Below are 18,881 nucleotides of genomic sequence, written 5' to 3'. Positions count from 1 at the left end.
AGCCATGTTAGAGTTGTTGGAAGCCCGGCTCCTCGGTGTACAGGTGAGGAGACCCAGGCCCTTGAAGCCAGGCAGAGTTCACGGCAGGTGCTCCCCGAATGCCTTTCCTGGCTCCCTTCTGCTTGCAGAGCAGGGGTAATTCTTTCCGCCTGACACGTGGGTTCTTGATGAACTGTGCATCCAGCCTGTGTCCTATGGGCTTCTCTGAAGGGCTGGTGTCTTCCCACCTTCCTGGTGAGACTCAGAATGAAGCTCAGCAGCATCCTTAGACAATTAATAGCACTAGCTCCCAGGGCCCGGGCTTCCTTCCCCCTGCTCCTGCTTTGTAGCATCTCGGGTAATGCCTCTTGGACTCAACCCCCTCCAGCCTGGAAGTGTTGCGTGCTGTCGTGTTTAAGAGCAGGGGTCCAGGAGCCAAGGCCTGGGAGTCAAGCCTGCCTCTTACGCTTATTAGCTTTTGGACACTGGGCCTGTTATGTCCACTATGATCACCCGCCTTCACTGGGTGCACCAGGCTCTGGAGCCTGGTTCTCACGGACCTCATGTTCTCCCTAGGTGGCCAGACCATCAGCACATCAGCGAGCAACACGAGCAGAGGAGTTCAGGGAGGGATCTATGCTTCGGAGGAGAGCAGGGGATGTTACTGAGCTGGTGAGGCAGGGGTGGGAGGGATTGAGGGGGGTCCAGACACGGAGGTCAGGGGCGATCTTGAAGAGGAGGAGGAGGTATCAGCTGCGATTGCTCCAGGGGAGGGATGGGCCGGGGCAGTGGTGCACAGGCCCTGACAGAGGGCCCGGGCCTGTTTGGAAAATGGAAAGATGAGACTTCTTCATCTGGGAAAAATAAGGCTCGCAAACATCCGCATCTCCTGGGGCTGTGTGAAGACTCAGTGAGGTAAATGTAGAGAGGATTTGGTAGAGTGCCTGACAGTGAATGTCAGCTATTAATATATACCATTGTTCAGAGACCACTGCTAGAGTGCACAGCCTGCTGCTGCTGCTAAGTCGCTTTGGTCGTGTCCAACTCTGTGCGACCCATAGACGTGCACAGTCTAACCCAGTCCTATCTCTGCGGAACACGGGCTCTTTAGCCTGTTTTTGGAAACAGCACTTGTTGTTCCCTCTTTCTGGAAGGCATACCCACTCCTCCCCTCTCCCAACCCTGCCTGCCAAACCACCAAAGATCCTGGAGCTCTCTGCTGACATGATGGCCCCTCCTTCTCCATGGCCATGACCCTGGCCCTGAGGGTCACATCCTGCATGTGGCGGGCAGAGAGACCCAAACCACCATGCAGAAGGCTCTGGAAGGGCCTGGCCCCCGCCTCCTACCTCACCTGGCTGTATGCCGCCTCCCCCAGCTGCCCTAGCAGGGCGTTGGCAGGTGTGTGCACCCCACTTGGGCCACCGTCTGCCTTGCTCTTGTCCCTCAGGTCTGACCTCCGACATGACCTCTTGACCCTCTTTCTCTGCCCCGCTTATAGCACACTGTTCTTTCCTTTCTGCACCTCACCCCGTGATTACAGATGCATCTGATTGTGGACTTTACGTCCGCCTCCCCACCAAGGACAGTAAGTTCCACGATACAATAGGGGCTGCATCTATTTTGTTTCCGCACCAGCACTGGGAACCCTCTCAATAAATGCCTGCTGAGGAATGTTCCCACCCTCTCCTAGGGCTCCTCCTGCTGCTCAGCCTGTCCTTGGCCTCCTTTGCTGGCTCCTCCCTTCTACTTGGTCACTAGACACTGCTGCTCCTCCTGGATGGGCCCAGGCTCTCCTCTTGGGTGGCTCCCTCCCGAAGGGGCTGGGCCCATGGCCCCAAAGCCCATCGCCTCGGGTGACTCCCTAAGGTACACCTCGAGCCCCAGGGTTTCCTCTGACTGCAGACCAGCATCTTCAAGGCCCTCTGACACCTCCTCCTGGACATTTCAAGGCGTTTCAAACTGAGCACATCCCATGCTAGAACCTAAGTCGGTCCAGGGCTCTCTCCACCTTAGGGAAGGGTGGTCATGCAGGAGGAAGATCTTGGAGTCAGCCTTGGTACTTCCCTCCCCCTTCCTACTTTTATTTGCCTTCCCCAAGTACTGTTGATTTTACCCCCAAAACATCACTCAGCTCATCAAGCTTTGCACATCCCACCTGCATCCCTTCTGCCTGCCTGCTGAGTAGCCTCTTCACTGTCTCCCTGTCTTGGCTCCCATGCTTGCTGGAGTTTGTCCTCCCCCAGTGGGGGTATCACAGAAAGGCAGATCTGATCATGTCCCTCTCCTCCTCAAAACCCCTCTGTGGCTTCTCTTGGCTCCCAGAACAAAGCCAGTTCCTCTCTGTGGCCCTGCCAGCTCTGGCCCCTCCTCCCACTCTCTGCAATTACACTGGTCTCTGGGTGGGATGAGAATGCATCCTGGGCCCAGGAAGGGAGCAGGGGAGGGCATTCACAGCCCCTGGGCTTTGGCAGGGTGGCGGGGACAGCACAGCCCTTGGTTTCTAGTCAGATGGTCCAGGCTAGAGTCTGAGCTGGTTGAGGGCTGAGCCATGCTCCCAACAGCCCATCCTTGGACACAGGGTTTTCACAACCTCCTCCCTTCCCTCCTGCAGCCTCCCTTGTGTGGCTGCCCAGGGAGGTGTGCAGGGCAAGGGGCCGAGTACAAACCCTGGTTCTTAAAATGCCCAGGGCTAACCTGATTTGGCTGTGTTACCTCTCTGGTGTCAATTTGACCACATTCACCTCTCATCCTCTCTGTCCAGCTACCCTGGCCAGGGCAGGAACTGACCCTTGAACAAACTTGGGGTACCAGTACAGACACTCTTTCCTCTTCCATCTGTCTGTTTGCATCAGAGCAAGCAGAGGAGTGGACATCAGTTCCCAGGAACACTGCTTCTCCCAGGCAGCCTGGACATACACCGTCATCAGGGTTGGACCAAAAAGGAGGCCCTTATAGCCTCAGAACACAGCAGCTTCCAGGCAACACTTCACCAGCCTTGCATTCAGACATGCAGCACTTTCCCCCACTGCACCAGTGTTGGCTCATCCAACATGCTATGAGGGAGACAAAACAACCAAGGGATTTAATTAGAAAAGCTGTGCCTAAATACCCATTTTTCCTCTTTTTCCATTGGCTCCTTTTTCGCCTTTTGGGCCCTGGGGACCAGGCTGTCCGTTTGATCCATTGTGTCCTGGTAATCCACTGACTCCGGGAGGCCCTGCATCAAAACACGGGAAACGGGAACACTGAAAAAATTTTTCACTGAGGTTAATTTCCTTTAGCCAGTGAGACTGGGCAGGCATCAAGACCTCTCCCAGAGCTTCTCCTGCTTCTTCCTTTCCTTCCCCACCACCACCCAAAGCAGTGTCAGGTAGGGAATGGTGATGGCAGGCTCTCAAGTGGAAGGGGGCCAGAGAGCTGGTGACTCGGGTAGAGAGAAGGTGGGGACACAGCTGTAGTCAAGGCTGCCTCTGGACTCTTCCCCTCTCCCTGCCTCAGTCCCTTCTGAGGGATCCTGGGGAGCCAGCCACCCACATCCTCCCTGCAAACTCAGAATATCTATAGGTTCTTACCTGCTGGGCCAGGTGGTCCTACAACAGAAGAAAAATTTAGATGATAAACCACAGATAGAAGTAAGCTAAGTTAACTTCCGAACTCAAAGAACAAAGAGCATCTTCCCCCTCTTAAAACATACTGATCATCTATGAGCCCTAAGGAATTGCCCTGTGCCTTTTATTTAGAACTCAGTATATTTGCCCAAAGAGCCTTAAAAACAATTAGACAAATACCCATAGCCCAGTCAAACCCACTTTTGCTCAAGTTCTAGTGGACTAAGAATAATTTCTAAGTGGCTTCACCATAGACTCCAAAGTCAACTTAATTATATGAGGTTTGGTGATCATGTGGGTGGGCCTGCAGCAGTTTGTGTGCAGCTAGGTGTCAGGAAGTGCTGCATCTGCAGGGCTGAGCCAGCTGTCCTGGGAGCAGCCCTGAATGCACTCATCCAGACAGCCTGTCTCCTCTGGGCCACCCAGGGGAGTTGAGAGCAAAAGCTGGTTTGCTGGGTTTCTATTTTGTTGCACAAAATTGCCTGAGAAAACCTGAGGGCTCAGATCAGGTAACAAATACCTTTCTTCATTTGTAATCACCCTAAAAACGATCTAAGGTGTTCGGGTGAATCATTTACACATAATCTAACACAATAAACTGTTCCACAAACAGTTTTAGTGTCAATTATTCCACTTAATAAGCACTCATACAGACCAGTCAGGTTGCAACATGAACAGTTGAGGGTCTTTGTTTCTCTGACCACATAAACAGTCACCAATATTGGAGTGGGTGCGTGCAGGCTCAGTTGCTTCAGTCATGTCCGATTCTTTACGACCCCCTGAACTGTAGCCCACCAGGCTACTCCATCCATGGAATTCTCCAGGCAAGAATACTGGAGTAGGTTGCCATGCCCTTCTCCAATTGGAGTGAGAAGGTCTGTCTAAAGATCCAAGTCCTGTGACTTTTCAGAAAACCACCATTTACGAAGCACTTACTGTGTGCACCAAAATCTACCCATAGAAACCCTGGGACTTCCCTGGTGGTCCAGTGGTTAAGAATCCACCTAATAATGCAGGGGACAGAGGTTCAATCCCTGGTCTGGGAAGATCCCACATTCCTCAGTGCAGCTAAGCCTTTGCACTGCAACTACTGAGCCTACACACCCTGGAGCCCATGTCCTACAACAGAGAAGCCACTGCAAGGAGAAGCCCATGAACCAGCCGGCAGTGAAGAGTAGCTCCGGCTTGCAGCAACTAGAGAAAGCCAGTGTGCATCAATGAAGACTCAGTGCAGCCAAAAATATTAATAAAATAATAATAATAATAAAGAAATCTTGGTCCTTGAATCTGTCATGTTTACAATCGAACTGAGTTAGGTGAATACTCTGAAACCACAGCGAGATATGAGGGAGCAACAGAGAAGCAACCACAGAGGTGCTGGGACAGTCTGGGCAAAGGGCAGTCTGAGCAGGACTTCAGAGAGGGTAAGCCTTCACTGGTAGCTCTGAAGGCCCAGGGGGCCTGAGACAGCTGCAGGGCTGAGGGCTGGGCACCCCTGCACGAGACCAACTGGAGCAAAGGTCCAGGGGTGAGAGAGAGAAGGGAAACTGGCCCAGCTGGAATGTGTGGTGACGAGGCCGGGGTACTTGGCGGAGGGATATGGCGCAGCAACGCTTGAAGGCCTGGTGGCGGGGCATAGGCAGTATCTGCAAGGCAGCGCGGAGCCGTAGTAGAGTTTTAAGAAGGGAAGATGACACAAATCTGCGCGCTTGTGATCCTTTCTGTAGATGGAAATAGAATACAACTAGGGAGAAGGAAATGGCAACCCACTCCCGTGTTCTTGCCTGGAGAATCCCAGGGACGGGGGAGCCTGTTGGGCTGCCGTCTATGGGGTCACACAGAGCAGGACAGGACTGAAGCGACTTAGCAGCAGCAGCAGGGAATGAGATGAGAGAGAGAGAAAGAGGCGGGGGTGGGGGTGTGGAGGAGAAAATATTCAGAGGATGTTTGTAGTTCAAACTTGGGACAAGGTTGAAGATAAATGTGGTTGGTGGCTGTAGCGTTCTAGAGGGAGCTAGAAATGCGAGAGGTATTTTCAGCAGAAGAACGGGCAGGACTCCTTGTCTGGTTGGAGGCAAAACAGAAGGCCTCTCAGATGATTCGGTGCCTGGAAGTATCCAGGCCTATTTGAAAGACATGAAAACTTTCAAAAGAGCAAGTGTTTGACCGTATTCTTTTTATATATATATATATATATATATAGTCCTATGTTGCGCAAAAATGATTTGCTGAAAATGACACGGCATTTTCTAGGATCAGGGTAGCCTGTAGTCATACCACAAGATGGCGCCACAAACGCCCTGGTAAGGACGCAATGTGGACTTTGCATAGCTGTCAGACAGAAATCAATCCACAGTCAATCCAGATTGCCGATAGAGCCAAATTCAGATGTGCAGGTTGGTAGAAAAAAGGTGAACAAGCAAGGATCAACTGTATATAGTAGGTTGCAAGAGTTCTCGGGACAGTCCGTTTCCATGCAATGGAGTATTAGAGAGAGGTCCTGGCCGGAGCTGTACACTTAGGGCACATTAGTTAGGGCCAAGGATGTTGCTATGATGAGGTGCTTAGATTAGGGTTTACTGACCCTGACCCGACGTCCTTGACATCCTACGGCTACAGTTCTTAGTCACTTGAGGCCTAGAGTCAACTAGAATGCTTGTAAAGATGCAGATACCTGGGACCAATCTGGAGATTCTGATCCAGTTTGAATTAGCATGAGGCCTGGGAACCTGCATTTTTACCAAGCACCACAAGTTACTGGAGTGCAGATGGTCCTGGGTCCCCTGGACCTGATGTGAAAGTTCTCTGGGAAAAGAATCAGTCATTGTCCTTACAGGGGTTCCTGACCCTAGAAAGACTGGGAGATACTACCCTTGAGGTAAGAGTGAAATATCTGAGCCAAATCTGGGGATGCAGAGAGGGGGACACACCCTACCTGGAGGGAGGCAGGAGACAGAAGCAGCACCAGGAAAGAGAGAGAGAGTGCTCTGAAGATGGAAGAGTGAAGCCAGCCCAGCAGGCCTCATGCATGCGTGCAAGCTCAGTTGTGTCTGACTCTGTGACCTCAAGGACTGTAGCCTGCCAGGCTTCTCTGTACATGGGACTTTTCGGGCAAGAATCCTGGAGTGGGTTGCCATTTCCATCTCCAGGGGATGATCCTGGCCCAGGGGTTGAACCCACATCTCCTGCATCCCCTACATTGGCAGGCAGATTCTTTAACAATGCACCACCTGTGAAGTCCACGCTCAGGCCTTGAAACTAGAGAATTTCAGAAAAGAAAGGATGACAGTTTCAAAGAGCTCAGGAGCAGAGTGATGGTGACTGTCCTAGGGTCCCCAGGATACCAACAGAGCTGCTCATGGCCCTTCACATCCAGAAGAAGCCCCAAATATGAGTCATTATAATAATGTCAGATGTCAAATAACATGTGCCAACTAGCCACTAGAAAACTGTCTTGCGGGATGTTTTCTCAGCTCCTGACCCTTGTCTCCTTCTGGAATAACAGACCCTCTAGGAACACGTGTAGGCAGTCACATTCATATTAGGGCTGTACGCAGAGCTGTTCCCTGGGCCTGCCACCAGTACACTTATACAAGGTTCCATGCTAAGAAGGGGGCTTCCCACTTGGGTTGGACTGGCTACAGCTTTGAGGCCTCAGCTCCCACCCTCTGTGTGCTGGTCTACCCTCTGCAACTGGCCCTGCTGCCAGCTATTCTGCCAGTCCCAGGGCACCTGATGTGGAAAAATATGTATCTTTCCCCACATGCCCCATTAAAGTGGAGCTTTGGTCTAATCTCTTTTATTTGGTGCATTTCAATTTTGGATTATGGCCATGAAAACCTTAAAAATGAGAAGAGTTGGATATTATTTCAAGTGCCAACTCCAATCAGTTAGGACAACTTTCTGCAATGCCACAAAAGAATGACCTGGGACCTGAGGCCATGCTAGGTAGCAACAGTGGTCCACGACTGATGCCTGGGTATAGGATAAGAAGAGTTATCACAGACTTGGAGTCATGTCTCTGCAAGGAGAATGGGCACTGTGGATCTGAAGCACCTTGGTCCCAACAAGCAGTTCAGCAATATGATGATTTAGAGATTTTCCAATAAGCCTATATGTGGAGGCCACTGGAAGTGAAGAATTACCCAAGACCTGCCTTCTTCACGATAGCCTGCTCTTCCAGAAGACACACTTCTGAGGTCCCAAGGAAACCTGGGATCAGGGGTAAGATGTATCCAGAAAACCATATGTCATTTGACAAACTCTGCATTAGCAAAATCCTAAAGCCTGACTACTCTGGCTTGTGAACTGCCCTCACTATTCACCTGAGATGTCACAGGCTGCACAAAACTCCACAGCATCTGTCCTTGCCCCCAGAGCAACCACAGCTGAGTCCTGGGAAAGGAAGAGGAAGGGGCTTTCCTGGTCACAGCTGGACTAGCCTCAAGTCACAAGCACCTGCTTTTTCAAAGATGACTCCAGTGAAGAGCTAGATCTTGTTCTCAGGCCCAAACCCAGGGTCTGTCCTGGCAACCCTTCCTGAAGGTGTCATCTGGGAGCCTTGTAACCTTGTAACCTCTGGACTGCTGCTCTCTGCCTCTCCCCCTGAAGCTCCCCAGTTCGGTCCTGGGTCCTCTTACCTCCCTGCCCCCAATACAGGCACCTTGGCCCATCCCTGGGTGCCTCCTTGCCTTGTAAAAAAGTACATACAACTAGTACTTTTCACACCTAAGTTTTAATTGAAGAGCTTTCTGTGTAAAAGAAGACCTAATTTCAAGCTGTCATGAAAAAAGGAACTGGCTTTTGAAAAGCATTTTTAGGTGCCAAAGAATAACCTCCTCAACCCATCTCCAGCACAGATGCGATCCTGTCAATCTCCCCTAAGTGGTCTCAATAGCTCTGGCCCACATTCACTGAACAGCCTGGCTCTCATTCTATCACTATAAAAATCAAAAAGGAAGAGGCTTTTCCTGTGCCTCTCAACAGGGCTTTTGTGCCTGTAATTCAATCCATTTGAGCATTTCTCTAGCGCTCATTACTGTCACATGCAGCAACGCTGAAAAGGGACTCCCAGAGACTGTAAGAAAGGTGCTTAAGCCACAAGGGTTTCAGAATAAAGGACTAAGCTGTTCTGAAGATATTTAATTTTCTGTAAGGGCTGAAATGTGACTTGAGTAATAACTCAATTAGCATTTTCTAAGAAGCTACAGGATTACAGCTTTTCTCTCAGGTTAAACTAAGCCAAGAGTCAGGTTTGGACTCAGAGTTCCCCAGGAAGCATCTTTCTTGCTAGCCCACCACTCCCATTAATCACTTACAAAAGTCAGATTTAGTCACTCTACAAATGCGACCAGAGCTCCTAATGCCCGGCAGGTACTGAGAGGTCCTGGGGAGAATATTGCAGCATGGGTTTCTTCCAAGTCCATGCACACTGTGCAGGGGTTCTCAGCCTTCCCCAGTGCAGCCCTGTGAAGTGACCAGGACCTCCTCAGAGCCTGGAGCCTAAGACTGAGGAGACCCAACACAAGCTCCAGCAGGCTTCAAAGTCTTGTGGGTATCTTTAGAGTCCATGAGAGCTGTGCATTTATTCCATAATAGAATTTTTTTTCAATTGAAGAATAGTTGGCATACAAATTATATTAGTATCAGGTGTAGTACATCATGATTCAACAATAATATATATTACAAACTGATCACCACAAGTCTAGTAATCTTTCACAATACAAAGTTACTGTGATAATATTGACTATATTCCTTATGCTGGACACTACACTCCCATGACTCATCTATTTTATAACTGGACATCTATACCCCTTAATCTCCCTCACTTATTTCACTTATCCCCTAACCCCTCCCTCTTGTCTCCTCTGGCAACCACCTGTTTGTGTCTGTGAGCCTGTTTCTGTCTTATTATGTTTGTTCACTTGTTTTGTGCTCTAGATTCCATATGTAAGTGAAATCATACATTTGTCTTTCTCTGTCAGACTTATGTCACTTAGCATATTACCCTCGAGGTCCATCCATTTTGCTTCAAATTTCGTTCTTTTTTAATGACTGAGTAGTATTCTATTGTGTGTATTTCTACCATACCTTCTTTATCCATTCGTGTATCATGGGCACTTAGGTTTTCATATCTTGGCTATTGTAAATAATGCTGCAGTGAAGACAGGGGTGCCTATATCTTTTCTAATTAGTTTCTTTTTTTTTTCAGATAAATACCCAGAAGTGGAATTGCTGGATCATATGCTACTTCTATTTTTAATTTTTTAAGGAACCTCCATACTGTTTTCCATAGTAGCTGCAACAATTTACATTCCTACCAACAGTGCATAAGAGTTCCCTTTTCCACATCTCCTTGACACTTATTTTTAGTTGTCTTTTTGATAACAGCCATTCTAACATGAATATGGTGATATCTCATTGTGGTTTTAAACTACATTTTCTTGATGATTAGTGAAAATGAGCATCTCTTCATGTGTCTGTTGGTCATCTGTATGTCTTCCTTGGAAAAATGTCTATTCATGTCCTCTATCCATTTTTTAATTAAATACATTTTTATATTGTGTTCTTTATATATTCAATATATTGGATATTAACTACTTATCAGATAAATCAGTTGCAAATATATTCTCCCATTTGCTTGGTTTGCTTTTCTGTTGATGTTTCCTTTGCTGTGCAAAAGATTTTTAATTTTTTATAGTCCCATTTTTTAATTTTTTCTTTCGTTGCATGTACCTGAGGATACAGAGCCAAAATTTATTGCTAAGACTGATGTCAAAGAGTATATTTCTTGTTTTCTTCTAGGAGTTTTATGGATTCAAATCTTATATTTAAGCAATTATTCTGTTTTGAGCTTATTTTTGCAGATGGTGATCCAGTGTCATTCTTTTGCATGTGGCAACCCACTTCCCCAACACGACTGAGCGACTTCACTTTCATGCATTGGAGAAGGAAATGGCAACCCACTCCAGTGTTCTTGCCCGGAGAATCCCAGGGACAGAGGAGCCTGGTGGGCTGCTGTTTATGGGGTTGCACAGAGTCGGACCCGACTGAAGTGACTTAGCGACTTAGCAACACCATTTTATTGAAGAGACTGTTTTTTTCCACTGTCTGTTATTGGCTCCCTTGTCATAATAAATTAATTGATGATAGAAGCATCTATTCTGTTCCATTGATCTATATGTTTGTTTTTGTGCCAATACCATACAGTTTTGATTCACTGTGTTGTACAGCAGAAAGTAACAACACTGTAAATCAACTATACTCCAATTTTTTTTTAAAGAACCATACAGTTTTGATTACTCTCTTTGCAATACTGTTTGAAATGAGGAAGTCTGAAGTTCTTTGTTCACCTTTCTTAAGATTGCTTTGGCTATGTGGGGTCTTTTGTGGTTTCATACAAGTTTTAGGGTTATTTCAGTTCTGTGAAAAATAAAATTAGCATTTTGATAGGGATTTTATTGATTCTGTAGATTGCTTTGAGTAGTATAGTCATTTTAACAATCTTAATTCTTCCAGGTCGTGAATACAATACATCTTTCCATCTGTTTGTGTCACCCTCAGTTTCTTTTATCAGTGCCTTGAAGAAAAGCTACCCAGACAACCCAGATCAACCCAGACAGCATATTAAAAAGCAGAGACATTACTTTGCCAACAAAGGTCCATCTAGTCAAAGCTATGGTTTTTCCAGTAGTCATGTATGGATGTGAGAGTTGGACTATAAAGAAAGCTGAGCACCAAAGAATTGATGCTTTTAAACTGTGGTGCTGGAGAAGACTCTTGAGAGTCCCTTGGACTGCAAGGAGATCCAACCAGTCCATTCTAAAGGAAATCAGTCCTAAATATTCATTGGAAGGACTGATGCTAAAGCTGAAACTCTAATACTTTGGCCACCTGATGTGAAGAACTGACTCTTTGGAAAAGACCTTGATGCTGGGAAAGATTGAAGGTGGGAGGAGAAGGGGACAACAGAGGATGAGATGGTTAGATGGCATCACCAACTCAATGGACATGAGTTTGATTAAACTCTGGGAGTTGGCTGCAGTTCATGGGGTCACAAAGAGTCAGACACTACTGAGCAACTGAACTGAATTGAAATGTAGTTTTCTGAGTTGTTTTTGTTGTTCAGTTGCCATGTCCGACTCTTTTGTGACCCCATGGACTGTAGCCCGCCAGGCTTCTCTGCCCATTGGATTTCCCTGGCAAGAATACTGGAGTGGGTTGCCATTACCTTCTCCAAGGCGTCTTCCTGACCCAAGGTCTGAACCCGTGTCTCCTGCATTGGCAGACAGATTCTTTACCACTGAGCCACATGGAAAGCTCAGTTTTCTGAGTACAAGACTTTTGTCTCCTTAGTTAAAGGTTCACATATAATAACTTATGTATAGAACAGTCTCTTTTAAGTTGGTGGTCACTTAAGTTTGAGCATGTTCTACAAGCATTACACTTTTACCTTCCTTTCTTTCATTTTATGTTTCTGACATCATATTTTACATGTTTTTATTTGTGCATCACTGAGCTAATTATTTTAGTTATAGATAATTTTACTACTTTTTGCCTTTTAAACTTAATATTAACTTTCTTGGTAGTTGATTCACTACCTTCACTATATGTTTGCCTTTACCACGGAGATGTTTTCTTTCATAATTTTATTTCTAACTATGGCCTTTTCTTTTCTATTTAAGGAAGTGTTTTTAAAAACAAAAAAACAAAAAAACAGGTTTCTTGTAAGCCCTCTTTAGTGGTAATGGACTCCTTTACAAGCTTTCTCTTGACTGCAAAACTCTTTATGTCTCCAATTCTGAATGATGACCCTGTTGGGTATTCTTGGCTGTAAATTATTTTTCTTTCAATACTTTCAATATATCATGCCACTCCCTTCCCACCTATAAAGTTTCTGCTGAAAAAACAGCTGATAGACTTATGGGGGTTTCCTTGTACATAATTAGGTTTTTTTTTCCTTGCTGCTTTTAAGATTCTCTCTTTAATTCTTGACATTTTAATTATAATGTGTCTTGGTGTGGACCTCTTTGGGTTTGTCTTTTGGGGGGATTCTCTGTGCTTCCTTTCCTTGGATGTTTGTTTCCTTTGACAGGCAAGGTAAGTGTTCAGACATTATTTAAGTAGGATTTCTGTCCCTTTCTCTCTCTGTCTTCTTCTGGGACTCCTGTGATGCAAATGTTAGTACCCTTGATCCAGAGGTCTCTTAAACTATCTGATTGTTTAAAGTTCTTTTTTCTTTTCAGTGTTTTGATTAGGTGGCTCCCACTGTTCTTCCAGACTGCTGATCTGTTCTGCATCCTCTAATCTGCTGTTCATTCATTCTAGTGTATTTTTCATTTCAGTTACCGTATTCTTCAGTTCTGATTGGTTCTTTTTTCTTATATTTTCTCTCTTTGTTTAAATTCTCACTGAGTTCATCCATTGTTTTCTCGAGTCGGTGCGCATCTTTATGACTGTTACTTTGAACACTTTATCTTGTAAATTGCTTATCTTTGTTTAATTTAGCTCCTTTTCTGGGGTTTTGTGTTATTTTTATTTATTTGTTTTTTCATCTGAAAGGTATTCCTTTGTCTGTTTATTTTGCCTAACTCTCTGTACTTGTTTCTATGTATTAAGGGTGTCAGCTACATCTCCTAGTTGTAGAAGAGTGGCCTTATGTAGAAGGTGCAGCTCAATGGTGCAACTGCCGCCTGGTCACCAGAGCACTGCTGCGGGCCTGCTGATGTGTGGAGCTAGCCTCCAGTGCAACTGGCTTTAAGGTCCGGCTGGGACTACTGTGAGTGCTCTGTGGTGTGGGGTGGGCCCCCTAAAGTGGGAGCTGCTTTGGAGGGGTGTTGATGCCAGCTAGGGCTGCCCTCTGGGTAGGGCAGGGCAAGAAGTATTTGGAGGGACTGGCTGGAGTCAGTCCTCAGGGGAGCATCAGGGTGGGGCACACAGTGTCAGTTTGGTGGAGAGTGACACAAATGGTGTCTGCCAGCGCTTCCATTCCCAGAGGAAGTTCCTCCAGATCCCTGTCCCTCAAGCACATGCCTTAAAATTCATCAGTGAATCTCCTTCTTATGTGACCCAAGCACTTTTCAAGCTGTTGCCTCTGTGCTGGAAGTTAGAGTGAATGAAAGTGTATGCAAGGAGCAGAGTCCCAGATTCCCACAGCCCTTCAGCTTTCCTGAATGAAAGCCTCACTGGTTTTCAAATCCAGGTGTTGTGGGGGCTCGTCTTCCCCATGCACATCCCACAGGTTGGGGAGCCTGATGTGAGGCTTTGACCCCTTGCTCTTCGGAGGGAATCTCTGTGGCTGTGACATCCCTCCTGCTTGTGGATTGCTGCACTGGGGGTGTGGGTTTGACTAGACTGTGTCTCTCTTCATCCTACATGGGTCTCTCACTGTGTCCTTTTCTTTCTGTCCTTAGTTTAGAAAATCTGTTCTGCTAGACTTCAGGTTGTTCTCAGAGATAATTGTTTTGTAAGTAGTTGTAGTTTCGGTGTGTCCACGGGAAGATGAGAGCTCAGGATCTTCCTACCCTACCATCTAGATCCAAACCTCTTCATAATAGATTTTTAATGCAAAAATAACTTCCCTCTGTTTCCTCAGAATGCTGCACTCCTTTCAAAGAGACAGGAAATGCAGTGTCTGAGACCAGGCACTGTAGGCCTGTCCTTGGTGGTCAGTGCCTGGTTGGGGCAGAGAGTGATGAATTGGGTGACTGGCCTCATTTCAACGTACTACACATTTCTGATTACCCAAGACCTAGTTATTTTCCATGGTGATACTACTATGGTAATAATGAAAATGTTATTATTTTTCATAATTATAAATTGATTTTTAGCCCATTAAAAATGTCTGATAAAAGCAAATCAACATGTATTTTCATAACCTAAAGTGTTTCTAGGTACTCATTCTGTCCCCAGCCCTTTGGCCAGAGCAGCATTCCGCATGTGAGCTCTGAAGGCAGTGGGTAGGCACTCCTCCCCTGAGACAAGAAGCCAGTCTCTGCCAGAGTCAGGTATAATCACACCAAGACCACTCCCCAGGGACTTCCCCGGCTGTTTAGTGATTCAGACTCCGCCCTTCCACTGCAGGGGACACGGGTTTCGGTTTGATTCCTGGTCAGGGGAACTAAGATCCTGCATGCCCGCATGCCTTGCAGCCAAAGAAACCCAAACAGCATGCCTCTCTTCCCCTGCTCCATCCATCAGCCACTCCAGGTCCTAAGGCTTGATGTGCCTTGAGGTTAATTCCCTCCTTCCTTTCTATTTGTTTTTGATTCACTGAATAGAAGGGGACAGGGTGTGACCAACCTCCAGTCCCATCGAGCACATAGTAGGCACTGCACAGAGAAATGGTCATAAAAAACATTTTCTTAACTGATTAGCAGTTTGCATCTAGAGCTTCCCATTCAAGCTATATGTATGATATGGGGAAATAACTACTTCTGGTAAGGGCTCTCTACTTCTTAGCAAGGGCTTTTTCCTTTCTTTTCCCTTTTAAAGCACTAATGGGAATTAGTGTTGGCCTCAGTTCAAGGTACCACATATTTCTAATTACCCAAGACCTGGTTATTTTCCATGGCTGGATTTCTATGGCAATACCAAAAATATTATTGTTTTTCAAAATTTATGTTACTACTGAGTTTTAGCCCATTGAAAATATCTGGTATACAAGTAAACCAACAAGCATTTTCATAAAGCTAAGGAGTTCCTAGGTGTTCACTCTACCCCAGGCCCTTCGGCCAGCACGCGCGTTCCCCATGTGAGCTGCTCTTGTTCAGTGCCGGCCAGCTTACCTGTGAGGCAGATCCCCCTGGTACTGTTGCACAGGTCCACCATCACCCGGATCTGTGGGAAGAGAGGACCATTACCAGCAGCACGGTAGGCAGTAGACCCTGAACTTGCTCTTTATTCAGAAACACAGAAAACAATAATAAAAATTTCCAAAATAGTTTCAGAAGAATAGTTAGAAGTCTGAGGAAAAGTTAATCTAAAACTTAAAAGACACCCCTGAAAGACCTAAAGATACAGATTTTTCTTGTATCAGCAGCTATTTCTATCGACATCCTCAACAGAATCTCCTTGATTTCTATCAAACTCTGAGAAGGCAGAGGATGGGGGAGGAACAGCCAAATCTAAACCCAAGCTGGCTCCCCAGGGGCTGAAGGACTCTGTGGATCTGAATAAACAGGACTGGTGAACTTAGCAGTCTGAAGCACATACTTAACTCTGTGAGTGGGTATGGATAAGGTACTTCGCTCCTTGATGTTTTGGTTTCTTCTGAAAATGTAGATTATGTGAATAGCTGCTTTTAGGGTTAGGGAGCTCCATGCATGGCGTGTGGAAACTACCCTGAAAGCAGTGATTCTCATGTCGTGGGGACACTGCTTACTTGCCATTGGATGGCCATCTGGAGTGCACGGTCACTGCACCGCACTGTCAGCCTGACACAAGATTCCCTCACACCATTTAACACTTCCCCCATTCGTTTTCCATGCTGTTGCTTGTGAGCTCCACAAAACCCAAATCTGATCAGGTTAGCCCTGATTCAATCACTTTGGTGATGCCTAGCTGCTCTAAAGATACAGCAAAATTCCTCTGTATCTGGCCTCATCTCACACCATCCCCTTCTCTCTTTCTGTTCTCTAGTTCCACTTTCCTAGTGGCTTAGTGATAAAGAATCTGCCTGCCAATGCAAGAGATGCAGGTTTGATCCCTAGGTCAGGAAGATCCCCTGGAGAAGGAAATGGCAACCCACTCCAGTATTCTTGTCTGGAGAATTCCATGGACAGAGGAGCCTGGTGGGCTGCAGTCAGGGCTATAGTCCATGGGGCTGCAAAAGAGTCGGACACGACTTAGAGACTAAAACAACAAATTCCATTCTGTCTCAGTTTGCTTATCTGTGAAATGGGGCTATTAGTAGTACTTCACATCTTAGGATTGCTGTGAAACTTAAGTGAAGTTATATATGAAGTTCTTAGAACAGCTCCTTTGATGTAGGAAGCATACACAAAAGTGTTTTCTATTTTGTGAAGGCAGCAGAAAGTACAGATGAAGGCATGAATCCTGAAGTCAAATTGCTTGTGTTCAAATCACGGCTTTGTCATTCACAAATAGTATGACTTTGGGAAAGTTACTTAACCTCTCTGTGCTGTCCTCGTCTAACCTCATCCTTGTCTAGAAAGGCGCTAACAGTACTTACCTTACTTATAGCATGGTTATGTGGATACATGATTGAATACACACAGTACACTCACAACAGGGCCTGGTATGGGATAAGCAAATTCTATTTATGCTATTGTTTTGATGGTCTCTTGGATATGCCAGGAATGATTTAGTTAATTTATCAATTTACCATCTAAGAATTTCAAATTCATACATAGAGAAAATTTTAAACCCAAGTAACGTGGCATTTCAAAACTGTGGGAAGAAACCTTATCAATTGGGAAATGGAGTTGACACAGCTGGATACACATCTAGGGAAAAACATAAATTCAGATCTCTGTTTCACTCCTTACACTAAAAAAGGTAATTGAGCAGCCTTAGTTGAAAATTTTAAAGTTAAAAACAAACTACTGAAGGAGACCTTTGGAAAAATATTTATAATGGTATTAGAGTAGGAAAGACTTTTCTAAGAAAGAAACAATCCCCATACTATATATAGGAAAAATGTGATAAATTTGACTGTCTAATAATTAAACATTTCTAGAAGACATAAAGTACTATAAGCAATAACAAAGGAGAAACACAAACTTAGAAGAATAATTATGCAAAGAGCTTGTATACAAAGAGTTGCTACAAAGCCTTAAGTAAAGGAACAAAAAAACAAAGGAAAATGGGCAATGGATCCATGCAGAAAGCTCAAAGAAGAAAAATAAAAGAGTGTCTTATCTTCACTTATATTTGAAGAAACACATCAAATTATGAAATACTATTTTTACCTTTCAGTTTGTAAATAAAAAGAATAACAGAGTACTTGTCACAAGGGTATCAGGAAAGGAGCACTCTCATACTGTGTTGATGGAAATGCAAAGGGACACTGCCCCTTTGGAGGGCATTTTGACAATATCTACTAAAATTTAAATGGATCTGTCTTTTGACCCATTATATTTTATGATTTATCCTACAGATATACTCATGTATGCATGAGAAGATATATGTACAAACATGGTTATTTTAGAAATGTGGGCAAGAGCAAAAGTTAGAAACAACCTCAGTATTTATCAGTGAAGTCTGGTTAGAGAAACTGTAGCATATTCATACAATGAAATACTGCAGAAAAGACTAAATTTAAATCCATAAAGCCAATATTGAAAGATCTCTAAGATAAATTAAAAAAAACACAAAATATAGAGCAGCATGTATAACATGCTTTCATTTAAGTAAAAAAGTAGTACATATGAAAATGCTTCTATACACTTTCTCTCTTGCTGCTTTCCAGATTCTCTCTTTGTCTATGACTTTCTAGACTATTTCTGGAGAGAATCCTAAAAAGGGGAACTAAAACCTAAAAACTCCTCCTCAAGTAAGGAGGAGTAGAGAGCCAGGGTGGAAGGGAGCTATACTAATGCCCACACTTAATAAAATGCACTTTTGTTTTATTCCAAAAATTTTGGTGATTTCTCTCTCAAACTCTTTTTAAAGGAAACTTGTTTTGATTTGAAGAGAAAATTTGTTTTGTCTTCTACCCAGGTTTATTTTGTTTGCTAGGGGACCTGGAGGAAAAGACTTGTACTGCATTTACTGTTTGTGAAGTGTGTCACAGGTGCTTACTGACTACTTTAGAAATTTATTGTGAAATATATCATATATACCACAAAAATATAAAATGTGTGCCAATAGTGCAAGACAGATAATAAAACAAACATCCATATACCACCTCCAGCCGAGCAATGCATTAGGACATCCCAGGTGTCCCTCCCAATACAAACCGTTCCCTCCTAGCCCCCAAAACTCTCTGAGCTGAAGTATGTTGGGCAGTGGGACTCTCCCTTTTGTATAGATAAGAACAGAGAGGCTTAGCAAGGTGATGTCGTTTACTCAAGGTCACACAGCTTGCTGGTGGAAAAGCTGGGCTCAACTCCAGGTTTCCTGATTCTAGGTGTGCTGTATTTTCTGTTGTGGCTCGGATGAGCATTATAACACAGGCAGAAGAAATGTCGATTCACTGCTTTGAGTCATTTTCATAAATTAATGCAATCAGCTGCACTACAAAATTTATCATCTTAAAATATGCATAATTGTTCACTGAGAGAACCATTAGAGACTTCACAAATGCCTCATTTGTTGCCTGGGGGATCA

At 45.1% G+C, this 18,881-nt stretch overlaps 1 protein-coding gene across 2 annotated transcripts in view; it reads right to left on the bottom strand.

Moving 5' to 3' along the window:
- The window catches only part of GLDN (gliomedin), a 57,729-nt gene that overhangs the window by 18,660 nt on the left and 20,188 nt on the right, over positions 1–18,881 (bottom strand). Inside the window, exons 2-4 of one of the 2 annotated variants that reach the window (XM_018054194.1) lie at positions 15,377–15,428; positions 3,555–3,572; positions 3,092–3,199 (exon numbers count right to left, since the gene is read on the bottom strand). In XM_018054194.1, the coding sequence (XP_017909683.1) occupies positions 3,092–3,199; positions 3,555–3,572; positions 15,377–15,428 (178 nt within the window). The remainder of the gene's footprint in view (positions 1–3,091; positions 3,200–3,554; positions 3,573–15,376; positions 15,429–18,881) is intronic. The other variant, XM_018054196.1, reaches the window with a different exon arrangement.

Source organism: Capra hircus, chromosome 10 (genome assembly GCF_001704415.2).
Source record: "Capra hircus breed San Clemente chromosome 10, ASM170441v1, whole genome shotgun sequence".
In the NCBI taxonomy this organism is placed as follows: domain Eukaryota; kingdom Metazoa; phylum Chordata; class Mammalia; order Artiodactyla; family Bovidae; genus Capra; species Capra hircus.
The sequence above is the reverse complement of the archived record's forward strand: the minus strand, read 5'-3'. Positions and strand labels throughout refer to the sequence as shown.